The 24,202-nt window shown below is 47.2% G+C and overlaps 1 protein-coding gene across 1 annotated transcript in view; it reads right to left on the reverse strand.

Annotated features, from left to right (window-relative positions):
* LOC144138379 (unconventional myosin-XV-like) overlaps window positions 1-24,202 on the reverse strand; it is a 157,126-nt gene that overhangs the window by 116,899 nt on the left and 16,025 nt on the right. The window contains exons 2-8 of the mRNA XM_077670633.1: window positions 11,111-11,468; window positions 10,916-11,004; window positions 8,666-8,729; window positions 7,014-7,123; window positions 3,168-3,242; window positions 782-1,046; window positions 75-188 (exon numbers count right to left, since the gene is read on the reverse strand). Of these exons, the coding sequence (XP_077526759.1) occupies window positions 75-188; window positions 782-1,046; window positions 3,168-3,242; window positions 7,014-7,123; window positions 8,666-8,729; window positions 10,916-11,004; window positions 11,111-11,347 (954 nt within the window). The 5' untranslated portion in view covers window positions 11,348-11,468. The remainder of the gene's footprint in view (window positions 1-74; window positions 189-781; window positions 1,047-3,167; window positions 3,243-7,013; window positions 7,124-8,665; window positions 8,730-10,915; window positions 11,005-11,110; window positions 11,469-24,202) is intronic.

A 24,202-nucleotide genomic window follows, 5' to 3' on the forward strand; every position in this document is an offset into this window, starting at 1 on the left:
AGGGACATCTACGATGCATGCATTATCAAAGACAAAACTGACACCCTCGCGGGTGCGCTGGGTCATGGGCATACCTGGTTGAGGTAGAAGTACTTCTCTGCCGTCTGGAGGCCGTACTTTTCCTTGTCCTTGTCCGACAGGCCTGCCAGCAGCTCGTAGAAGACGTGGTAGTTGCGCTCCTCGGGAGCCTGGAACGGAGGAACATTCGGCGGAATGAGTGTCATCGGGTCGTATAGACGTTGGGGGCGTTTTATCTTCAGAAGAGTGCGATGGTGTGGAATCTGTTTACACACTTGGGCTTATGGTGAAACTCTCAAAAAACACGGGATGCATCCAAATTTTACAATGGAATTGTAGGACTTTTAATAAAAATCAGAATGCCCTGCATCAATAATTGGAAACGCTTGAAAGGCTTAATGACTGTTTTAACTGAAGGATCACATCATTCAAAATTGTTTAGGCTTTTCTTCGATGGCAAACGATGTTTTGTTCGTTCACGAACGTACATTTAAAGCTGTCGTTTCGCTCTCTTGTACCCTTCCGTTATTGCGTGAAGGTTAAAGAGAAAGAGGGAGGCGCTATTAGGTCGACGGGTGACTTGTGCCGGTTAGACAGACAGACAGACAGACAGACAGACAGACAGACAGTCAGACAAACAGACAGACAGACAGACAGACAGACAGACAGACAGACAGACAGACGAGACGAGACGAGACGAGACGAGACGAGACGAGACGAGATGAGACGAGACGAGCAGATCAAACTAGACTAGACAGTATACCTGCGTGACGATGCGCGACTTCTCGAGCAGGTAGTCGGTGGTGTTGGCGCCCGTGATGACGCCGTCCCGGAAGAAGAGCCTCAGGTACTTTCCGAAGCGCGAGGAGTTGTCGTTGCGCACCGTCTTGGCGTTGCCGAAGGCCTCCAGGAGCGGCGAGGCCTCGAGGATCTGCTCGGTGACCAGGTTGCTCGGGCTCCTGTTTACCGCGGCCAGGTACTGCAGGGCCAGCTTGGTGCTCTCCGTCTTGCCCGCGCCGCTCTCGCCACTGTCATTGACGCAAGCAATCGCATTTAAGGCACAGCGTAGGCTAACACATAAGTTTTTTTTTGTGCGATAGCATTACTATGTGGACACAACGAGGGAACTCGTCTTGTCCGTCCGTAACGATTGATGCGTCTTACTTTCGCCACTTAAGGAAATGCTATTAATAAAATGCGCTCCGGATTTTTATAAAAGTATTTTCGTAAGTATTTCCAAAAGTATTTTCATAAAAGTATTTTTATAAAAGACTACTTGCACTGCTAGGAAGGGTGAAAATTGGGAAGAGTTGGTGATGCATGTTGAACCACGGCGCAAGCGAATAAGACACGGAAAAAAGAATGAGGGAAGCTCACACTAACGCGTAAGACTTGAAGGTAGCGAAGCCGCACGCAACCTTTACGACCATCACGACGGTTTAAGCCCACGATTGCGGCCGATTTGCTTCTGCTTCGCTGCCGCAGCGACCTTGTCTCCAGCATTGTTGCTATAAGTGCGAGCTTCCGCCCGGCATTTTATTGGTTTTTTAACTGCCGGGCGGTCGCCGCGAGGCACACGCTCACGGGCGTGCGCTAGGCATGTCCTTGCTATTTTTAACTGCGGACACGAAAAATTACGATCTGCTAAACAGCTTCGCTGTTAAAAAAGAACTAACCATGAACAGGGCGCTTTGATCGTCCTTCATTTTTTCGTCCGTGTTCATCCGCTTGCGTTCTGGTCCAACATGCCTCTATTGCGTCCCAGACATATGAATATGTCCCAGACATATGAATCTTCCCGTGAATAACTCTATCTATAGCGGTGAGGACGAATTCAAAGAGGCTCGGTGTATAAGAGGGGTGTATACACTTAATTGTTTGACAACGCTCAGTTGATATATATATATATATATATATATATATATATATATATATATATATATATATATATATATATATATATATATATATATATATATATATATATATATATATATATATATATATATATAAGAAACTTCTCGAGGAGCCAGAAGAAATAGTTGAGAAAATGGTAGACGCACGATTAAAAACAAAAACAGTGGTTTACTGACGTTTCAACTGGAGGACCAGTCTTCATCTTGAGTAATATATATTTGTGCGCCACTCAGAGCGCTCCCGTAAAGCGCTCACCACATGGAACGATTTTGCAAGCGACTACTTTTCGCCGCGCAGGAAAGCGCTCACCGCTTCGCTCGTTTCTGGCCAGAAAACACCGCTCATCGCCAGGAAGTGGTCCGAGCGACTAGCCAATAAGAGAGCAGTAAGGGGTGCAACTTCCGGCTTCGGGAGAGAACGAGAGGCACGGGCGGGCGGCAGCAAAGTGCGCCCTAGAAAAGTACGATTTTCTGCTTACTGAAATATGTTTATTTTTCGTTTTTGTAACAAATGCGCAAGTAAAAAAACCTTGCAGGCCGTGTGTACTTTGATAATTCTATTGAGCGCAGTGCGGCAATGTTGGGATCGCGTTTCTTCGTCTCTTGCGCCGCCGCTCCAATGTGGCTGCCTCAGCGCGAGCAACTGGGACGAGCGATTGCGGATCACTGTTGCGTCGCTCGCAAAAATCGTTCCATGTGGTTACCGCTTAACACTTCTCGAATGCGAATCCCTATCTTGGAGAACTACACCGTGCCACTCTTGTTTCAATAAAGTCCTTTCCAGTCCAGTCCTCTCGGCACCGGTTCTATTACGCCATTTTTTTTTAAATCCTGGGAATCATATCTTGGCAAACTCCCGTAGGTTCATTGTGCCACTCTTTTGGCACCGGTTCTATAACGCCAAATTTTAAAATCCAATTTCAGCTCATGGGAACAAATACAGTTACAAAAAAACACTTTGACCATAACAGTGTTACGGACAATATGCTCAGCAACCCTCGTTGTAACGTAGTCCTGGAGACAATATAATAACGTCGTTATAAGCAATATTTCGTTATAACAGAACTTCGTTATATTTTCGTCAAATTTGGTACAATTTGATTTCCATGCACTAGAGTGTGGCCATTAAAGACTAGGAATTCGAACGAAGCGACTCCGTTAAAACGAACGTTTACTGCTTGTACAGGCTAGCAACTTCTTTTCCACTCTTGCCAGGGAGAATTTGGCACTCACCTGATTACTATGACTTGGTCCTCGCTGTCCTTGCTCATCTTCGAGTAGGCGGCACTGCTGATGGCGAACAGGTGCCTGCGATGCGGGGGCCCGGGTATACCTCAGGGTGCTGTACTACGCCCCACAATATTCACGACTGTCCCAATGGATACGACGACGAATGACGCAAATTCGCGTCACAACAAAAGCAGGGTCCTTAGTATTCCTACATGCTACTGGTAACCACCCATTACATTCCAAAATGAAGAAAGATACAGGGAGTAGATGGCGTTTGAGGCGCAAAGGAAATTAGGAGAAACGACAAGAATAAAAAAACGGCAACTTTAGACTTGCACTAAGAATATTACTCCGAACCCATTAACACCTGTATTAAAGTTGATCTCAACGCGGTGAGCAGACGCAAAATTTGGTCGAAAACAGGTCGCAACCTCGCGCAAAGAAAGAGGTAAATGCATAATGTTTAAAAGGCGCTTTAATTACTCCGCTGGTATATATGCGATATACTACGCATCGCTGGTGCATTTATATCTCAGCGGAAGCTCAATTTCACGGAAGCAAGGTGATTTGATGTACAGGCTAACAGCTGCGGTGAAAGTCACGTATGCTTAAACAGTGGCATGGAAGTGACTGGAGATTTTTTTAAATTTTATTTTCAGTTGATCGGGCGACGAAGGAAGCCGAAAAAAGAAAAGATTATTTCAAACGCGTTGCGCCACCCGAGCGCATGCGACCGACCCGATGAGACTTCGCAATATTGTTTACTATCTGATTTAATCTTGTTTCTTTTCCGTTCCCAAATTCTGCCCACTTTTTAATGCTGAAGTATTTTTTACCGAGTACCCCACCGCGCCAAGTTTGACGCCTCGTGTCTGGACAAAAATACATAATTTGCGAAGTTAACACATTTATCGTCACAATGGCGTAAATGCAGATTATTGATCGAATGAATTTTTCTTAAAAGCTAAAAATAAATAAACATAAAGCTAAAAGCTACCTAAGAAACCAAGAAATTGGAAAACACCACGCTCACGCGATGAAGACAAAAAAAATAAAAAACAAACACGAACAAAAATTGTGGAAATCACAAATGTGTAACGCCCTGCATTTGCACAAAGGTATAGTCTTGGGAAGTTAACACATGTCGCGTGAATGGTGTAAAGAGAGATTATTGGTCGAGCAAAACGAAAATACACAGAATATTAGAAATTATGAAAATCAACTAACGAAACCACAAATGTCTGGACACCACCCTCACGCGATGAAAACAAAAATGAGATATCCCGAAAGAAAAAAACATCAAAAAACAAATTGTAAAAAAAGCCTTTATGTAACGCCTTGTAACCGCACGAAATGCAAAAGTGCCGAAGTTTAGACTAACACCATATAATAATGGAAATGTAAAAGCACATCGGTAAAAAAACAAATACAAACGAAAATGAATAAAGCGAAACGCAGTCGAATTGAAACGACGAAACATAGTTGAACTCATAATAAAAACAAGCGGCGTATGAATGCTCGCGCATTATTAAACAAGTCTGAATTTCTACACATTTTTCCCTCTTTCGGTAAGTAAGTTTTGATCGATTGATTGCTTGATCGATTGATTGATTTATTGATTGATTAAACTATCAATCTAATCGACTGCTACACCCTCATTGCTAGAGGAGTAATTATGGCCCCTTCGTGAATGCAAAACGTGCTGTGTGTGCTCTGTCGAGTTGACCTCTACCTACGCCACACCAGCTTACCACGAAGGCGAAAGAACTGACACAAACAGAAGGAGGATGAACTGACACACATGATCGCCGCGTCGGTCGCTTCACCTTTCCGCGAAGCTATGCAAGCGCATATAGCGGCCGAAATGTAAAAGGGAGTACGCTTACTCTAGTCCGCTGTCTTCTTCTTGCTTCCGATTATCCTCGAGTCGCATGCTTGCCTCAAGACATATCCACGCATGCGCATATGCGATTTCTCGATATATTCGCGCTCCCATGTGTTCCAGCAGAAACGGCCGCCAAGGAAGCGCTTGCACCGAAAGGTACGCCGGCAACCTCGCAGGCATTCTCGCGAAGCCACTCCGGGCAGACATCGGTAGCTGGACTGGCTGCATGTCGCTACTGACATGACACAGGTCCGCCTCGTCTTTTCCCTTTCTCCAGTCCCCGCGGAATCCAGGGAGGGAAGGTCCTCCCTCCTCAGCCCCATCCCGCCACAAAAGACCGTATCTAACGCGCAAACTCGCCTGGTCAGCCACTTATTCCATACTTTACGCTGGGCAGAGGTAATCCGGGGAGAAATGTTCGCGCAAAGTGACACCGTGCAAGGTTTGGGGGAGTAGCGCGCCGCTCATCATCGCGTTGAATAGCATGGGTGAAAGAACGAGGCCTTGTGGGGCACCGTTGTTGCTGTCTTCGGTCGCCCGTGCGACCCGCGTTTGCTTGGAACGTTCTCATCGGCGAAAAAAAGAAACTGAATAAGGAAGAATTGTTAAAAGCTCTGGGATGCGCAAGAAGCACCGAGCCGCTGATTGCGTTTGTTTCCTAGGGCAAGAAAGAAGAAAAACAAAACCTGCCATAGGGGCTCGAAGGATAAAGACTGTCTATTGCGAAGTGTGAAATTGTGGTTCGATTGTCAGCCCCTGTGACGACATTAATGAGAAACGAAATTACACCCCCCCCCCCCCCCCCCCCCCACCCCTTAGTACACACAGTGTACAGGGAATGGAGCTCTCGCCCGCTTCGTGAAATTCAGGGGATTACGTTCAGCTATTTGTATACGCCGCTTTTTAACTGCTGCTAGTGATTGTTTTCTATTAATAAGTGTTACATTTATGCGGTTTATTTATAAAACAGTTGTGGAGTGTAACTATCGTCTAATTTGTGATCTTTATTACTCCATTCTTTTTCACTCTCAGGGCAGCCAGCGTCGTTAATGGCAAGCTCAGCGAATTGTCACTTAGAAGTAAAACCATTTCCATTTGTTAAAGTATATTCTTTTAGTTATCTCACATTTATTCTCGCCCCCCTAGTCAGATAGAGCACCCTCCAAGTATGAGGACAAATACACAGGAACTTTTCTGGTCAGACGGGTTCAGATTGTGCCACATCCCCATGGTGCGTTGGTCTGCGTGTGCCCAAGGCAGCAAAAAAAAAAAAAAAACACTTTTGCAGGCCACAAGGTTGTGGGTTCTGCGCCAGTTTCGATGAAGGTGGAAAACGAGAACATTTCTGTGTACGAAACTTTCGGCGTTCATTACAGACGCCCGAAGTAGCCTCATATGTATGGGGTTTATACGGCGCAGGAAATACGAAATTCGGCTCCAGTGAGCGGACCCGTTTTTAGTGTACAGCTGAGCTTCGGTTTTTCAAATACTATTTTATGATTTCCCGGGTTTAACTAACAAATTTGTATTCACTCCGAAGTTGCCCATAGGGTTAATGATTACTCGGTTTTACGAAGTTCCCGATTCAACAAAACATTCGCGGTTGCCTCGATTTTTCGAAGCCCGATTTTAGGATTATTTTTTTTTAATTAACGAACAAATTGAGATTTAACCCGAGCAGTTCACCATAGGCTTAATGATTACGTGATTTCACGAAGTCACCGACTGAGCAAATCCATTCGCGTGCGCCTCGATCTTGCGAACCTTGATTATACAATATTTCCCAATTCCACGAACAAACTAGGATGTGCCCGCCGCCGCAGTTGCTCATAAATGTCTTGATTTCACGAAGTTTCCGATTTAACGAAATCATTCGCAGGTCCCGGAGACTTCGTTACGCCAATGTTCGACCCCCACCGAACAGTTTCGGGAATTCGGTCAAAATGGTTGGCAGAAGCACTCACGGCGGCAGGGTTCCCAGTATCTGCCCCTGGTACTTGTTGACCACGTCGACGCCGTACACGTCGAACATCTTGTACGGGTTCACCGCCACCAGGATGCTCCCCGTGTACGTCTGGAGGAGGAGGAGGAGGAGGAGGAGGAGGAGGAGGAGCGATCAGGAAACACACACATCACTCGGGCGACACACTTTCACGAAGTCGGTGTTATAGCGCGGAACCTGCTTTATTTTCGCGCGCGTAGGCGCGTGCGGCGAATGGAACGCATACGAGACGGAAAGGGCTGCTCCAAGAGACAAGACAAATCTTCCGCGTATTAATCTTGCAGTGAACACAATCCCATTCGCAAAGGAATTCGACAGAAGCGCCCACGCCGCTCGCTGACCTTCCTATCCACATGCTGACAAGTTGCTGTTTCCATTTGTCCAGCTCTTCCGCTGAATGACGCCATAACTTAAGCTCCGTTTCTTCCGTGACACACTGACACCGACAGCTAGGCTCGCGAAACTGGTCTCCGTTTATCAACCCAACAGCCGTGTGGATCGTTTTGTGGACTCTCCAAGTCAATATCTGGGAGCCCCAATCCCGTGACAGCCCGTAGGATGTATGCAAACGTCGCCATAACTGTTGCGCAGGCGCTGTTGTATTCCCCCGATGTTAGACGAGCAAGTTCGGCGCTGCTGTCGACTTTTGTGCTTAGTGTTTGTTTCCAGTTGCGCTTGAGCGACAAGCTTGTCAGCACGCCTGGCGGACCGGAAGCTGTGGGATTCCATTGTCTACGGCCGGCGGGGGAGCCACGTAGCCTAGCCTCCCGGACGGACGGTAGTCGACTGTCAAAACGTGTCGGTCGGTCGCCGTCGCACGGCATTAGGCAACGGTGCCGGCCACGCAACTTAAACGGGCCGTGAATACAAAACACAATCCTTGTTCAACTTGAAAGAACTAGCCCTAGGTAACATGATAGCCGTGCCACACGTACAAGAAAGATGACATTAAGTGTTTAAGGCCTTAAGATAACGAATGTCATTAATTGGGCGGGCCATGCTACACGCCAAAACGCAAAGACATTAAATGTGTTTGGCATGATGGGGATCCTGAACAAAAAGAGAAATGCACTCATATTTTAGAAGTCTTTAACGTAGAGAAAAACGTCTTACAAGGGTTACAGCCGTTTTTTGTGTGTGTGTGTGTGTGTGTGTGTGAAAGAAAACGTTATTGGAAATGGTGTTTTCTTCAAAATGGTGTGAGCCGTTTCTAAAAGAGCCAACAATAAAGTTAAAGCAACTACAGCTGCTTTTCGCCCCCCAAATAGTTAAACTGCTACGTGTACATGAACAAATGGCAAATGCAAGCACTCTTTCCCTTCTTAGTTCTCATTTTAAAAAAGAATATTTAGATCAAGCGCTGAAAACGTTTGCAAATTAATGATCATTGCTGATGAGAACAGGCTTCAAATTCTGGCCGGAAAAGAACTTCTTGAGAGGAAAAACAAGCTGTGTTGGCGACAATACTCAGTGGTACATGCCGAAGATATATCATTGTTGCGAGAAAACCGGTTTTGCCAAAAAGGAGAACACTTTGGGATGGACCAAATCTTTTGGGGGATTTTTGCGTGCGTGCGTGCGTGTTCACTGTGATTTCAACTGGTGGCGACTCACGTATATTTTTTCCTTGTCGTAGCGAATCTTGAGGTTCCACAGGAGTGCGGCTTCACTGAGGTCACTGCAAAACGAAAACACGCCACAAAGTACCGAAACCGAAACCGAAAGTGTGCACTGAAAGACACCGCTGGAAATTCTGTCAAGTTTTCAAGATTTCGTCTCTTACGATGCCAATGACTATAATAGACTGTGCACCATTGTATTACAGTCGTGGCAAGTGCCTCTCGCATAGTGAAACGGCAATTAATAGCTACTTGTTACTATCTCCTATTATCTTTATAATATGTCAAAATACTGCGGCACTGTTCCTCAAAAAGCTCTAGCACGTAACTGCATTAGCTACGCTCTTCAAAATGCTTTGATTGATTGATTGATTGATTGATTGATTGATTGATTGATTGATTGATTGATTGATTGATTGATTGATTGATTGAAGGCTTTAACGCGCCGACGCAACGCAGGCGATGAGGCGCGCCGTAGTGGAGGGCTCCGGATTAATTTTGACCATCTGGGGGTCTTTAACGTGCGGCGAAATCTCGTACACACGGGCGTTTTTGCTTTTCGCCTCCATCAGAAAAGCGACCGCCGCGGCCGGGAATCGAACCCACGACCTCGTACTCAGCAGCGCAACGGCTTAGCCACTGAGCCACCGCGGCGGGTCTCTTAAAAATGCCTTTCCGTCTGTTATGCCGCATTTCACCCGTCGGTCGTGCATACAAGAGCAAATGTGGCGAATAAGGGAGCCGGACTTGCTGTTACATTAAAGAACGCAATCTGCGTTGTGACGTCCCGCAGTGCAAAACGCAATCCTTGCACTGCGTAATGTCACAGAACCGACCTCATTTTTCGAGTCAAAGTACGCTTTGCTGCCTTTTCCCTCTTGATTGTAGTGGTTGACCACTCAGCTGTATTGCGGTGAAGCAGACGCGTGGATGCATTTTCAGGAGGACGTAGGCCTTGACGTAATTATCTTTCACTGGACAGACATATTTGTTATGTAAATGCACACAACAAAAATCGTTTTTCACCGCAATTAAGTAATAGTTGTAGTACAGTTGGACCTCGTAGTAACGAAAACGGATATAGTTAATTATAGGCTTTAGCGAACTAAATACAAATTTTGGTTGGTCATGCTTAATTTCAGTGACGCTTATTCTTTTTATAACGAAACCGAAACCGCGACAGCCGCATGCCATATCGGCTATAACGAAGAAATCTTTGGTTCGCGACGAAAATGCCACCATCCTTCTTCAAATAAATAAGAAAGCAGGCCTGTTTTGTCAAACGAACTTTGCTCTGTTGTAATTTCACGTTCTGGTGTTCCGGCCCATTTAGTTTGGAATTCCACAAGGACACAGGTAAGGATACCTCGTTTATAATGGGTTCCAAGCCTAGAATAATGCGTTTTTGTATCTGGGATTTGCGCGAGCCAGATTGCCGATTTATTAGAGGCGATTTTTACATCTTCTATTACAACGAATATCGGATATGAGGAACTAATGTACGGCCCGATACAGGTTAGAATGTAGTAGTAGTAACAGTAGTAGTAGTAGTAGTAGTAGTAGTAGTAGTAGTAGTAGTAGTAGTAGTAGTAGTTTCAATATGGAGAAGGTGGACCCGTCACCCAACTAGGGGGAATGGGAGTAGAAGCGGGGTTGGGGACCAATACAGACAAAACAATATAAGTTGCTACCGAGGGAGTTCTCCCCACAAAAGTTGTATCTTTCTGAGTTATACCTCGATAAGTCGGTGGCTGAGAAGAAAGCTTTCGTCGTGAAGGTGTCGCCGTTATTAAACGGTTCTGCTGCAGGCTCTAGCATAAATCCTTCAAATGTAACCTATCTGCGCGCCAATTTCCAACTAAAAATGCGTTATATTCTGGGTTACATTTGCTTTGAAACTGTTAATTTGTCTTTTTTTTTTTTTCACTCATATGGTTCGGTCTTGGAGGTCGTAACGAAGGATACAATACAGACCCGGCAATTAGCAGTACCCGTGCTAGCCCGCTTTAAAATGGCTATTTTATGAAGTGTCAAAAAGTTCCTTTCTTCTCTAGTTCGCGCGATTTAAATCATATTTTAAATCAAGAGTAAAAAAAACTTCATCTAGAGTCATCGTGAACCACCCTAAATAGTCCTACAGAGTTTACCGATCCGCGCACAAAAAACCTAAATAAGAAAGATATGATGCCATAATAATAACAGGAGAACAGTAGTACAGAGAGAGGACGCACAAGCGTGCACTTACGCCAGCTTGACCATATCCTCGACGCCATCGGTGCCCAAGTCCTGACGCTTGCGAACGCTGGACAGCTTGTGGATGGTGAACGACTGGGCCTGCGCAGTGCGGAGGAGAGGGTACAAGAAGAATGGGAGGGGGAGAGAGGGGAGGGTCGTAAACGTCTTTACAAACACCACACGCGCTCGCACCGCGCCGACTGACCTTTCCCGAGACGACCGCCTGGACGGTGACCACCTGGGCGGGCTTGGAGAACTCGGTCACCTCTCCGGGCAGGCTGTAGCCCAGGCCCGGGTCGAACCACACCAACTGGCCCGGTTCGAACTCCTCCATGGCTGTCGACGCGACCGTCAGGGAGGAGGCCGCCGACGAAGGTTGCGTCGCCTGCGGCCTCGGGGAGCCACCCCGGTCGCTGGCGGTGGCGGCTGGGGACCGCCTCATGTCGTCGAGCTGCGCCGGCACGACGGGAAGGCACTACGACGACGACGGCACGGTTGATGGTGGCTCGCGGCGCGGGCTCTGCCCATCACTCGACGACACCGTGTGCACAGCGGCGGCCGGCCTGCAGTGTGACGGAGGGTACGCTGATGTTAAAAAACTGTCGGGTGAAACTCGTTGTAACGAATTTCTCTATTTAGCGAAAAGAAAACTGAAGTCGCGCTTGGACGGGTGAAAATCGCTGTAACGAATGACCCTATTTAGCGAGAAAGAAATAGACGAAAGAGAAAGAGAAAAAGAAAGAAATAGAAATAGACGGCTGCATGTTCGGCTGTTGTTGAAAGCATCTCTTACAAGCGAAACTTGACGTAAATGATTCGCAGATTTAGCGGGAAAAACTTTAATGTTCGGCAGCATGTTCCGTTGCTGTCGAAGTATCGCTTGAACAGAAGAAACTCGTTGTAAGAAATTTCTCGATTTAGAAAAAATAAGAAAAAACTGGAATGTTCGGTATTAGTTGGAAGTCTCACCTGGACAGGTTGAACTCGTTTTAACGAATTTTCCCATTTACAAAAAAAAATGAGACACGTACGGCCGTTGTTGGAAGTTTCGCTTGGACAAGTGAAACTCGTAACAAATTTCGCGATAAAAAATAAAACTTGTAGGTTCCGCTATGACATCGAGTTACATTCACGGTAAATGCGTGAGAGTTTTGCGGAGCGTTTTCTTGAACGGTTAGCATCGCAGGTAGAACGTCGCGTTTCATTCAGTAAAAAAGTTTAGTAAATGGTTCTAGACTATAAAGTGAAAGACATCAAGCCCAGTACTACGGACACCAACTCTGCAAAAAAATTAAGCTAAGGGTAACGCCCAAACACTTGTATAAAATTTACCTCAATAAGTTTATGTATATACAAGCATATGGATCTCGTACCCCTAGCTCCCTCCACAAAAAAAAAAGAAAAAATCTAAGGCAGAAATAAAACAGGCCCAGAAAGAACGGTGGAAACACGAATTAAAAAAACGTCGTGCAAACGGACGAACCGTGTAAACCCTGTATTCGCACAAAAATGCATAATTGGCGGAGTTGAGGCGGTTAATTGCTATAATAGAGTCATCCATGTACCATTGGCGAAAAGAAACCAAACAAAGCTATAAAACAATACAATGACCCATCGTATCTGGCTGGCCAAATCTGCCTATAAAAATTCGCAATGAATTTATTTGATTATGACGTTTAACGCGCCGACGCTACACAGGCGGTGAGGCGCGCCGTAGTGGAGGGCTCCTGATTGATGCTGACCAGCTGGGGATCTTCAGCGCGCGCCGGAATCTCGGAACACACGGGCGTTTTCGCTTTTAACCTCCATCAGAAAAGCGGCGGCCGCCGCGGCCGGGAATCGTACCCGCGTCGTTGCGCTCAGTGGCGCAAAATTCGCAATGAAGACACGTGGCGTAACAATGCTGCGCATTAGTAGACAATTTCCCGAATTTCTGTAAATTTTTTTCCCAACAATGTTACCGACTGCATGCAATTATTTGTTCCTGCCGCCATCTTAATTCGTTATACAAAGTTTCGACTGTGCGGTTTACTTCGTTATGTCGACACACTGCTTGCTCGAACGACCGAACAAAAGATATGCACAATTACTCACAGTGTATAGTTTCACCAGACTCCTAGGCGCAGTTTTCAGAGCAATCTTGCGATTTCAAAAGCTATGCGCATTTCGTCATTCTAAAGACTTCGAGAGGAAAACTACAGTGGTGTGATTTCTTTTTTGTAACCTGTTGGCGTCTTATTGTCACAGCGTGGCAGGTGCTATAATCAGCTCTAGTCACCGCGTGTGCGCAAACATCACGTGCCGTGACTTTATGTCGGTCCTGTCCTTCACGCAGACGCCGCTGCATTGTGGTATTTATCACCGCTTGACATCTACTGGCTGCGTACGCACGGGCGAGGGCCTATAAACCTTTTCGTCCGTTAATCTATAATGCGATCAGACCATGTTCTGGGCTGTGTTGCGCATGCGCAGTTACATCTTCCTGTCGACTGCGCCAATTGTAGGGCTAGCACAGTCCATGTTCTGGGCTGTGTTGCGCATGCGCAGTTGCATCTTCCTGTCGACTGCGCCAATTGTAGGGCTAGCACATTCCATGTTCTGGGCTGTGTTGCGCATGCGCAGTTACATCTTCCTGTCGACTGCGCCAATTGTAGGGCTAGCACAGTCCATGTTCTGGGCTGTGTTGCGCATGCGCAGTTACATCTTTCTGTCGACTGCGCCAATTGTAGGGCTGCTAGCACAGCCCACTGATAGAATGGAAGCTTCCAGGACGAAGAAAATAAAATTGTCTGAAATGAAGACAGGGAAGGGAGATGTGTCACGTGTCACACCACCACTGAGCGACGTCATTGAAACTTCACGACAATACTGAATATACAGAAGAAAAAAAACGTTTTCACAAAGCTGGTACATTTAGAATCATTGTTTACATTGAACAGAAAGGTTGGGAAATAAATAAAGAAAAAATTCGCGCATCTCCACGAAGCGAATCATGACGAGTGGGCGAAGCATTGTGGATCGTTCTTACCGTAAATCACCCGTGGCATTGTCCACTCGCGCATGCAAATGAGTGACAACGCGTGTGTACAGTATATACAATTCCAATCCAATCCGATCCAATCCAATGCTCCTCGCGCATGCGCAACACTGTGTACACGCGTACGCCAATTGCCCCGGACAAAGCGAGGTCCTAAGGTGCTTCGCCCATAAAAGAAAAAGAACATGCGCACCAGGAGTGGCATCCGAAACCACAGCCTTCGCATGGGCGTCCGAAGATTGAGGGTTCTGGCCTATTTTTTCTAAATTCCTACCTCCACCCAAAAAAGAAAGAAAGAGTCGTACCACTTGCCCTGGGCTCTCCTTGACGTTCTAGATAGCTAGCTTTCTTTTATCAGCCGGTTCAGAGCAGCCCATAAGCGCATTCTGCGTTAAGATGACCGCGAACAATTTAACCCCAATTCCGTTCAGTTTATTAATTCATTCGCGCTTCCCCTAACAGCTCGGAGCCTTCCTGAGCTGTGCAATAAAACCGCAATAATACCGGGCCCGAAGCGAAACAAAATACATTAGACATTCAGATCGGCCTTGCTTCAACCATTCAGTCGGTTTCCAGGGTATCGAATCCGCCATCTCCCAATCCGCTCAAAGCTTTGCGCATCGTCGCAGCCGCAAGCCGACACTGCATATACTTAAGCAGCAGTAGGATATACGCCCCTATCGCTTTAACCACGGCCACCGTACCCGTGCGGCATGGTTGCTCTTATCTGTCTCTCGCGCAAAGCATTTATCCCCCACATTGCTGCTCCACCGCCTCCGTTCAACCATGGCGGTGATTTCGCAATCACGCCCATTTCACATTTCCTTCCGAACGCATTCCCTTCACCCCTTGCGACACGCATGTCAGTAGGATGAGGCAAAGCTTCCTGGCAGTTTGCTTCATCCAACGCTTTTCCGGTTCGCGGATGCGTGTACATCCCGCAAGACTTATCCGATGCTGTACAGATAAGTATCAAGCATTCTCGGAGTGGTTACTCGGGGGCCAGCTGATGTGAGTGGCTGCGTTTAACAAAAAACGTAAAAAAATCGTGGAACCATTTCGCTGGGTGAAGATGGAGAACCATCGAAGCTTGGGTCCGATCTACACCCGGAGTCCCCATTACGACGACAAAAGGCGCGAAATTCGAAATGGAGAACGCCAACTCTTGACTGGGTCACTAGATAAGATACAGAGTACCGTCAGTGTGAGGCACGCAAGTGAGCAACTGCGGCCATTTTGGTTTTTATCAGTGTTGCCAGATTGCCGCTTCTGCGGCCTCACCGCTAACTTTGACGAGGTCGTTTGTAAACAACACTGCCGGCGACGCAGCAACACGTCATCTTCGGACAGACGCAGCAACACACACTTCTGTAGCTGAAATGCTGAGAAGCGCGTCATCTTTGATTCGCATTCGGAACGACGCCAGTCGCACGCAGCCGCATTAGCAGGGAGGACAAGCTGAGACAACCACGGTTTACCGACAGAAAACGCATAAACAACAAAATGGCGGTGCCCATGAACCATCGCGGTGTAAACAAATGTCACGCGATGCGAACTGACCAATCATCGTGGTGGCGGCGCGGAACAATAAGAGGAAAGAGTGCCGATACTCTGTAGCCTTATCTAGTGACACTAGTCTAGACGATGGGACCTCAGCCCCGAGAAGCCGGAAAAAGCTGGTCAAGCCAGCGCTTGGAATGCCTGCAAATAGAGGGCCGTGCGAACGTAGACATGGCCGACGCTGGTCGCACAGCGGCAAACGTTTGAAATCCCCTTTCAAAGCGAGACTTTCAGCCTGTTACTGTATTATCTACCCGAGACTACTGATTTTAAAAAAGTTGCCTCTTGATAATTGCCCTACTCAAAATGCATATCCAAGTATGAGACGTGTAAGCTTGAGGCCAAAATCTTTTCTTGATCTTGAAAACGGTGCCTGCTAGTAACGCGTATATTCAAAATGCACATCTAAGGGATGATCCGTACAGGCTAGAACCACTAAATAAGCTACGCTTAAGAGTAACGACACTGACGCGTGGCGGCAGCCATTTTGGTGCCTGACGACAGAATGCTCAGCTTTATGCGCCCTACTGCGGCCGACATTTACGGGCGGAATCGGTCCCGGCGGCGCTTGGCAACCATGACAGCTGGGTGTACTTTTTGAGGATTTCGAGCCTGCATGCCGATGCGACAAAGTCACGCTCGGTTACGCTAGCGTAGCTTATTTAGTCGATCTAGGTTACACTATAGAGCCACTAAATAAGCTACGCTTTACTATAGTGGCTGTAGGTTATGCTAGGTCACAGTCGTTCTTTCGCAGCGGAAAGGGAAGCAGGTGTTTTCCACGTCCGGCCGGTTGAAACATCCCGGTACAGAGCAGCACGGCATCGCTACTCTGCCTGGGGGCTCGAAAACTCTCAAGGTGTCATATAGCCACACTGCGCTCCGAAACACGGTTTATCGAAGAACGCGCGCACGCGGCAGCACAGCTAGAGGCACCAGAATGTCAGCGCAGACGGGTCGTCAGGGGTAAACAAATGTCACGTGACGCGGTTCGACCAATGGCCGCTGTAGGCGGCATTCAAGAATGAGAGAAAAGAGTCCCGATACTCTGAAACCTGATCTAGTGGTTCTAGTACAGGCCTGAGGTCGAAATCAATGTTTTGAATGGCGTGCTACTTTGACAGTGACCCCTTGTTAATAGCACACACATCAAAGCGTTCGTTCTTTTACCAACGCATCGCGCTTCAGAGACACTTGGAGCTTCAGGAGTCTGGCATAAATAAAAATGGCCGCGCATTTGTACGCTTGGTTGCAAATGTCGCCGAAAGGCGATAGTCTTCTATCGCATCTGCCACGCAGGTGCCTTTTCTGTCTCCCCCGCCCCCCTCCGATGTTGCCCCCACCCCTCCTTTCGATCGTACCCCGACAAACATGATAGTGGCTTGCTAATGTCAATTCAATTTTCCCGCGTTCCGCTGCTCGCGCCATCTACTGTAACATTTTGTTACTGTTGGATTTGGAACTCTGCCACGAGGTGAAGGCTCGCGCAAGTGGTATTTTTCTTTTTTGTCTTTTGGGGCAAAATATTTTTAAAGATGATAGTCTTTCTTGGGCTGCTTGTACGCAAAAAAAAAAAAAATTCCCCGCATTTCCCCGAGGGGAAGAATGTGAAAGTGCGAATGCACGAGTTGAATTTGCGCGATTCGGTAATGTTCGTGAAAGAGAGATCACACACACACACACAACTACAAAGAAAGAAAGATGCATTTATTCACAGACACCTATTTGTGTTGTCGTTGTACTTGATTGCTAGAGCGGATCTCAGCTTTGAAATTTCGTGTCAGTACTCCCTTAAGCAGGTGCATTAGCCCTTCTCACGCCCGATTCGTGGCCAATCCCCCACGTGGGTATGTGCCATGTCAGCGGCCAGGCAGCGCGCGCCCATCTCCCCCCGTTGCCAAGGAAGACGAGGAGATTCCTGGCCAATCCCCCACGTGGGTATGTGCCATGTCAGCGGCCAGGCTGCGCGCACCCATCTCCACGTGCGCGGACATCGACGGTGGACGCAGGTTCAGGGTCGCTTAAGAAGTGCATTCGCACTTAAAATTTTGGTTTGTCTGTCTGTCTGTGGCTCGATTAAGCCACCCGGCCAAATCTAAACTTCTAAGTCCGGTGTCAATGTTCATACTTGTCAACATTGGGGTACAACAGTGGTTCTCACCAAGGGATCCGCAAGGGCATTTCAGGGGTCCGCGAAACCCTCCCCGCAACTTTTTGACCCCCCCCCCCCCTTTCATTTTTTTCTTCTATTTGCTAAACCTTGCTAGAAACGCAAAAAGATGGTTTCGGTACATGACGTTTAAGTTTTGCCATAGCTAGTGTTGCGTAGCCCATGGTTTAACGTTGGCTTTCCGGACGACACGCCAGCTCTACGGAAAAGCCTGACATACAAAAGCCAGCTTTTACGTGATTGGGTGACTATTAGCTGCAAGGGCAAATTGTTTGACAAACTGGCACGCAATAGTATAAAAGTCAGTCACAAATTGCAGCCTTTGATAAGTATGTGCTGGGGACAATAGCTGCGAGTGCAAATTCTTGGAAATTATGACATGAATCAACATGGTCCATCGTGGGGTCCCCCATCACTTTTACAAGACCGAAAGAGGTACGTACCGACACACTCATGGTTGAGAAACGCTGGTGTAGAAAAACAACACATTACGCAAATATAAGGCAGAAAATCGATACGTAAGTGATATCTGCAATGTTCCTATATTTAAAAATTCACGGATGCTTGGTTTTTGCGATAGCAAACGAAATACTACATCAACTGCAGTCAACCATCGCCTGCTGTTGCCCTCACTCCTGGCGGCGTTTAAGAAATCAAATGGCAATAGCAACGAAAGGTTCCGCTAGATAGGTTTCACGTTCCGCTTAGAACGCTCGTGGAGTAGGGCCACAGAGCAAGTGAGAAACTCTATGAGTAGAGCAACGTGCGGTTCTATAAACGTTGTATTGCAACGGGTATTTTTTATTGGCTCTCCCAACAAGCACACATTCATTTACAATTATGTGTTAATTAATTTATTTTAGATGTTATGTCTCAAATATTCCTAACGTTTTCGTAGTGCTCAACAACGTTTACAAGTATGAAGTATGTTTCCAGCCTAAGTTGTTTGGAAAGGTTTCGCCTGGATAATCGTCTCATTCATGCGGTTTTTTTTAACTGTTGTATATGGATGGCTGAATCGAGGAACCGTCAGGCAGGCAGACAACAACATTTCCGAGTTTACGTACTCCAAGAAAACTATTGTCTTTTAATACTACACGGTACCCTAGCCATATAATAGACCTCTATTATATGGCCTCTATTATCAACACAGCCTGTCAAGCCAGCTCTTGCGCATATTTTTGTACCCCCCTCTCCTTTCTTTTCTTTTTTTTTTCTTTTTCATTTTTTCGGCCTGCAATGTACTTCGGCGATGTCACGCAAACTGTAACATTTTGTATGTGTGTGTGTGTAGCAAGGTTGCTACAGTTGCCTGCAACTACGTTTCTATATAATTTCCCATTGCTGCCATGTACCAAGGGGCCGGTGGGCCCGTCAAGCTGCTTTGGCAGCTTTTTTCCTCAGCCCTTTTCATGTTATCAATGTATAAATGGGCAAATAAACTTTATCTTATCTTATATTATATTATCTTATCTTATAACCTTCGCGTAAAACGTCACCTCGCTAAACAGATACGGCACGTGTGGATAAAACTAGAAGGGGGCGGGGTTAAGATATGCGTCTTGCTTAAGTTGTGGAGGTAATGTTAGTGCACTTCATATCGACTCGTTACAACTATGTCGGGTATCGCAAAACTTTTCTCGAGCATCATGAGTGTGTACAGTTCTTCTTTATATTAGTCGGCTCGATATCTCAGAATAAAGTGTCAATCGGATATCTGATAATAGCGCACGATACCCCCTCTTCGCCCCTTCCGGCTATGTCCTTACGATGATGCCCGTTAGGCTTATGAATAAACAGGAAATAGCGGCGGCAGCGTACAACAGCGCTCTATCATAGCCTGCAAGAACCAAGGTCGGCCGTTAATGATCGCGCGCGCCGTTATGTATACCATGCCAGTCCTTCGGAAGCGACACCTACACGCTGAAGCAGCGGTTATAAAAAACGCCTTCCTCTGTGCGGGTGAAGTCACATGGTCGACTCCTAGCTACCCGTGACTATTTGAGACAAAACACAGCCGCGTCCCTTGCTTTGTAAATTACCCAGATTGAATCCACCCCCCTTTTTTCTTTAAAGGAAAGTCCAGCTTGGCGCCAATGTTGGCGAAGCCCAGCAATTATTTTGCAGTGCACAGACAAGTCCCCACTTGTGCCCAATCTATGATAAATATTATGATATTTTGAGCAGTTTTTGAGGATCGTCGAGGATGAAAGAACTTTTATTTGTTATTGAACAAAATTTAATTTAATTTGAGTTGCCAGAGCGGCTGTTTCGAAAAATCTCTATCTTCCGCGCAGCAGCATATTTCAACGAGACAAGGAAGTCAAGAGCCGGGAAAACTCCCACCCACTTTCTCTCTCTCTCTCTCTCTCTCTCTCTCTCTCTCTCTCTCTCTCTCTCTCTCTCTCTCTCTCTCTCTCTCTCTCTCTCTCTCTCTCTCTCTCTCTGTGCATGCGCATGTGCGCGTGCGCGCGCGCGTGTGTGTATGTGTGGACGTGTGTGTTCAGGCGGCTCTGCTAAAATTTCATCCAAGACAAGTTCTAGTGAGGTCGATGAAAGCGAGATTTGATATTGTCATCTCTTTTCCCCGAAGGCTCTTTTTAACTGAGCACCATTCATTAAAAATTTCTTTCGCCGAAGCATAACTCATTGACTACCCCAAATATACCTGACTTTGTATCATGACTCAAACGCGAAGATACTCACTTATAGTACGTTTTTAATCTTCATTTATCTGGCTTCACTATTCTTCACACGCCCCACAAAAAGGTTTATTCACCCACCCACACGGCTGCGTTGAGAGCAAATTTATTACAAGGGGAACTTTTAGATAGTGACATCACGCGTCTCCGGGCAGAAGTACGACGCCTTTAAATAATCCAGCCTAGTTACTCGTGACGCAGCGATCAAAGACCTCCCGCGTGCACGACACGGAGACTTTACAGGCTGCGTTTAGGTGGGGAAGAGGGACCGTGCCGGACCCTCCACAGCGAGTGTGCACCCGCGCCGCTTTTCCGTACTCTTCGCAAGAAGGAAACTCGCGAGTCGCAACTCTGCGCCCGTGCTCTTCCAAATGGCGGTCTTCCGTCGCCATTGTTCTTCCTTCCGGGAATGTATGCACTGCGCGCGCTCTTCCTCGGCGACGGTTACTTCTTCGGGATTGCGCTGCTCAAAAGTGTCCGCGGTTTCTCACGACGTTGTGTAAGTTACGCGCCCTTCGTTCTCTCATCCTTCCGTGTGCTCTGTCCACATCCTCGCCACCACGGAGGACGCTCAGCAGCCGGTGGTTTCACTTTTCGGCATGCGCGTATTTGGTTCAACAAGCGACCATGGCAATCAATTCGTCTGTTTTAGCAGGAGGGGGGGGGGGTCTGAACTACTGACAAAATGCGTGCTTGTTAAGAAAGCTCTTTCAACAAATTTGGACATAGAATTAGTACTTTCCCCACTAAGTTACTCCTTAGTTCTTGAGTGTTGTACAGTGTTTTCTTTTTTTTTCAGTAATTACCGAAGCTGAAAGAGGCTAAATCTGGATTTGTCAGCATTTCCCATTTTTACTTAATTTGTAAACCTCGTGGGCCTGAACTTCTGAAAAAATGCCTGCTTGTTAAGACAGCACTTCCAACAATTTAGGACATGGAAATAGTACTTTTCCTACTAAGTTACTCCTTAGTTCTTGAGTGTTGTACAGTGTTTTCTTTTTTCAGTAAGTACCGAAGCTGAAAGAGGCTAAATCTCGCTTTGTCTGCATTTCCCATTTTTACTTAATTTTTAAATCTTGGGAGCCTTACTCAATCCGGCGAAGTATGCAGCTTCACTGGGACTTCCTTCCCCTTCCTAATATCTGTTTTTTTTATCTTCTTATCTCTCTTTGCATCTCTCCTTGAAGGCAGCTTGGTTTCGATGGGTCCCTGTTTCGGGCTCAAACTACGGCATTCGGGGATCGAGCACCGTGAGCCTTGCTTGTATGCACTTTTGAGTTTATTAAATCGCGCCGCAAAAAGTTTATCACGGCGTATCTTCATTTCATCAACTTATTCAGTTTAAAATGCAATCTCGCTTTTGCAATCTAATTGGAGCAGCCAGGGTGCTTATTACAAGTAATCGGCAGCATTAAATTACATCCGGATCGTTCGCTTATCAACGCTGCGCTCGTCATATAAAATGCCGGTCACGTCCGATGCATATTCCCCTTTTTGCTGCCTTTTCGTGCAAGGTTAACCGTGAGAAGATCCGAGAATTGTATACGATACTCCTAGAGCGTTGAAAATGGAACAGGCCTAGCAGCGCTTGCTGTAACCGAACTTGCGATTTCACGAATAGCGGCACAGACGAATAAATGGCGGCATTTTACATAGTTATGAACACTCTGACGTCGCTGTGCTGGAAGTATTCGGCAAAATAGAGCACCACTTTTTCTCCCAGACAGGCACGCGGTTATGACCGTAAGTGTGCTATGTCCTCCGTGGACGTAACGGGAGTTTTAGGGACGAAGCCCCTCAGGGGCTGGGGCTGTTGACGTCTCCTGTCGTCGTCGTCGTAATCGTCGTCTCATGTTGTCACGGTACTAAAACACCGGGAAACTCGTTTACGCCTCGCGCTATAGAGAGCTTCGTGTTTCAAGGACACGAGACTTTTACAGCAAAGTAGTGTACCTGTAACCCCCAACGGTTTCGTCTCCACTGGAAAAAACGCCAAGGCGCCAAGAATACACTTATACACTGCATGCTTCGCCCCTCCCCAGGCGTCACGTTAGTGGAGATGGCCCGGGATTTTTAACATCGCGGAAACCCGGGTACATGTCACATGGAGTAAAATAACGCCAAGCCGAATGCGGAGTGAGACTTCAATCATACAGAGACTGGAGTCATATATGGGTTTAAAGACGGAGGCCTGTTACGGGCACCATACATGTATACATTGCTGAGTCAATCAAACGGCCGTTTGGCGAGTGTATGCACTCCTTTAAGAATAAGGGGCCCGCGTATAACCCCTTACCATAATAAAAGTGCCGCGTCTTTGAAGCACGAAGCGTTCTAGCGTGACGCGTAAACGAGTGTCCCTGTCGAGAGGCAAAACTTCGCCTTGTTTCGCCTTGAATAAACACTTTCTATCTCTCTCTCTCTCGAGTGACCCGGTGTTTTAGTACCGTGACTACATGAGACGACGGTTACGACGACGACATTAGACGCCGACAGCCAGAGCCCGTGAGGGGCTTCGACCCTAAAAGGTCCGAGTAAATTGCCAAGTGAATCTAGTACCCCCTTGCGGTGTTTATACCTTCTACACCCCCGTAAGAACAAAGGATGCAAGTACACACCCCCTAACATAAAATGTCTATAGATTCCGTCAAACGTTCAGCCTGACAATCGTCATGTTTGAACTCCCGTAACATGCGCGGATGATTTAGGCGCAACTTCACCCCCTATCTAATACTCTATTCACACATCCGGCTGTGTCAACTTCAGGAGAGAGAGAGAGAAAGCCGTGCGGTGTTCACGCTGGCTCCACCGAGTACACCGGTGGGGGGCGGCCCCATTCCCAGCGTACACACAAGCCCACGTGCTCGTTACGATACACCGTCCACAGCCGCAGAGGCGGCGGGCGCCCCGAGCCGGGGTGGACGAGGCGCGCATTAAGGAATGCCAAGACCGCAGTGGCCGCGGGGCGAGGACTGGGCGCGCTTCCAAGGGACACGATGCGTGCCTGCGTGCGTATGTGGCACACGGCGGCTCCTCTCTCCGCAAGCCGAGCCGTTATGCGGGGCGCAAGCGAACGGTATCCGAAGCGCGCCTTCGTTTCTTCCGTCTAACAGGACGCGCGGGGCTCTCTCTCTCGAAGCGCCGGCCGCGCGCTATCAAGGGCGAGAAAAACGCCAGGCTGACCGCGCCGGGAGGGATTTTCGGGGAATCGGCAGCAGCGCTTGTACCTATTAGAAACTATACAGCGCGAAATGGGGTCGACGCTCTGAAGAGGTGGCGGGGTTCGCCGATTTGTGGACCCCGCAACGTCGTTTTGGGTAGTGCGGTCGTTTTCTCCGTCTTTGCTGCTTTGTGTTTTAAGTGGTAGGACATCTTATTGTGTTTCAGTACCCCTCCTCCCCTCCTTTTTTTCTTTTCTTTTCGGAAACATGAGTTTGCGCAGTGTACACGAGGTGTTCCTGTGCGTTCAGCCCCGACAGATCAGAACTAAATCTGCGCGTAAAAATTATTCTGGCGTTCACAGTGCTCCAGGGATTTATACGCACCACCCTAACACCACGACAGCTCCCTCCGAAGGATTCCGGCACCTCACCCCCCCCCCCCCCCCCCCATCCCACTCAGGGCGAGGAAATGGCCATAGCCCTTGCTATAAATTCTACCCGCGCAACCACAATCGTAAGTGATTCGAAGTCAGCCATTCTTAACTTCTCGAAAGGCAAGATCTCCCCTGCAGCAGCCTCGTTGTTAGAGAAGACCCCTAACCAAAGAAAAATTCTTTTGATATTGTCACGAGTGCGTCTGCTATGAGACGGAGCCACGAAGACGACG

The sequence above is a fragment of the Haemaphysalis longicornis genome, unplaced genomic scaffold, assembly GCF_048455015.1.
Source record: "Haemaphysalis longicornis isolate Haplotype H1 unplaced genomic scaffold, Haemaphysalis longicornis Haplotype H1 scaffold_5, whole genome shotgun sequence".
Classification (NCBI taxonomy): domain Eukaryota; kingdom Metazoa; phylum Arthropoda; class Arachnida; order Ixodida; family Ixodidae; genus Haemaphysalis; species Haemaphysalis longicornis.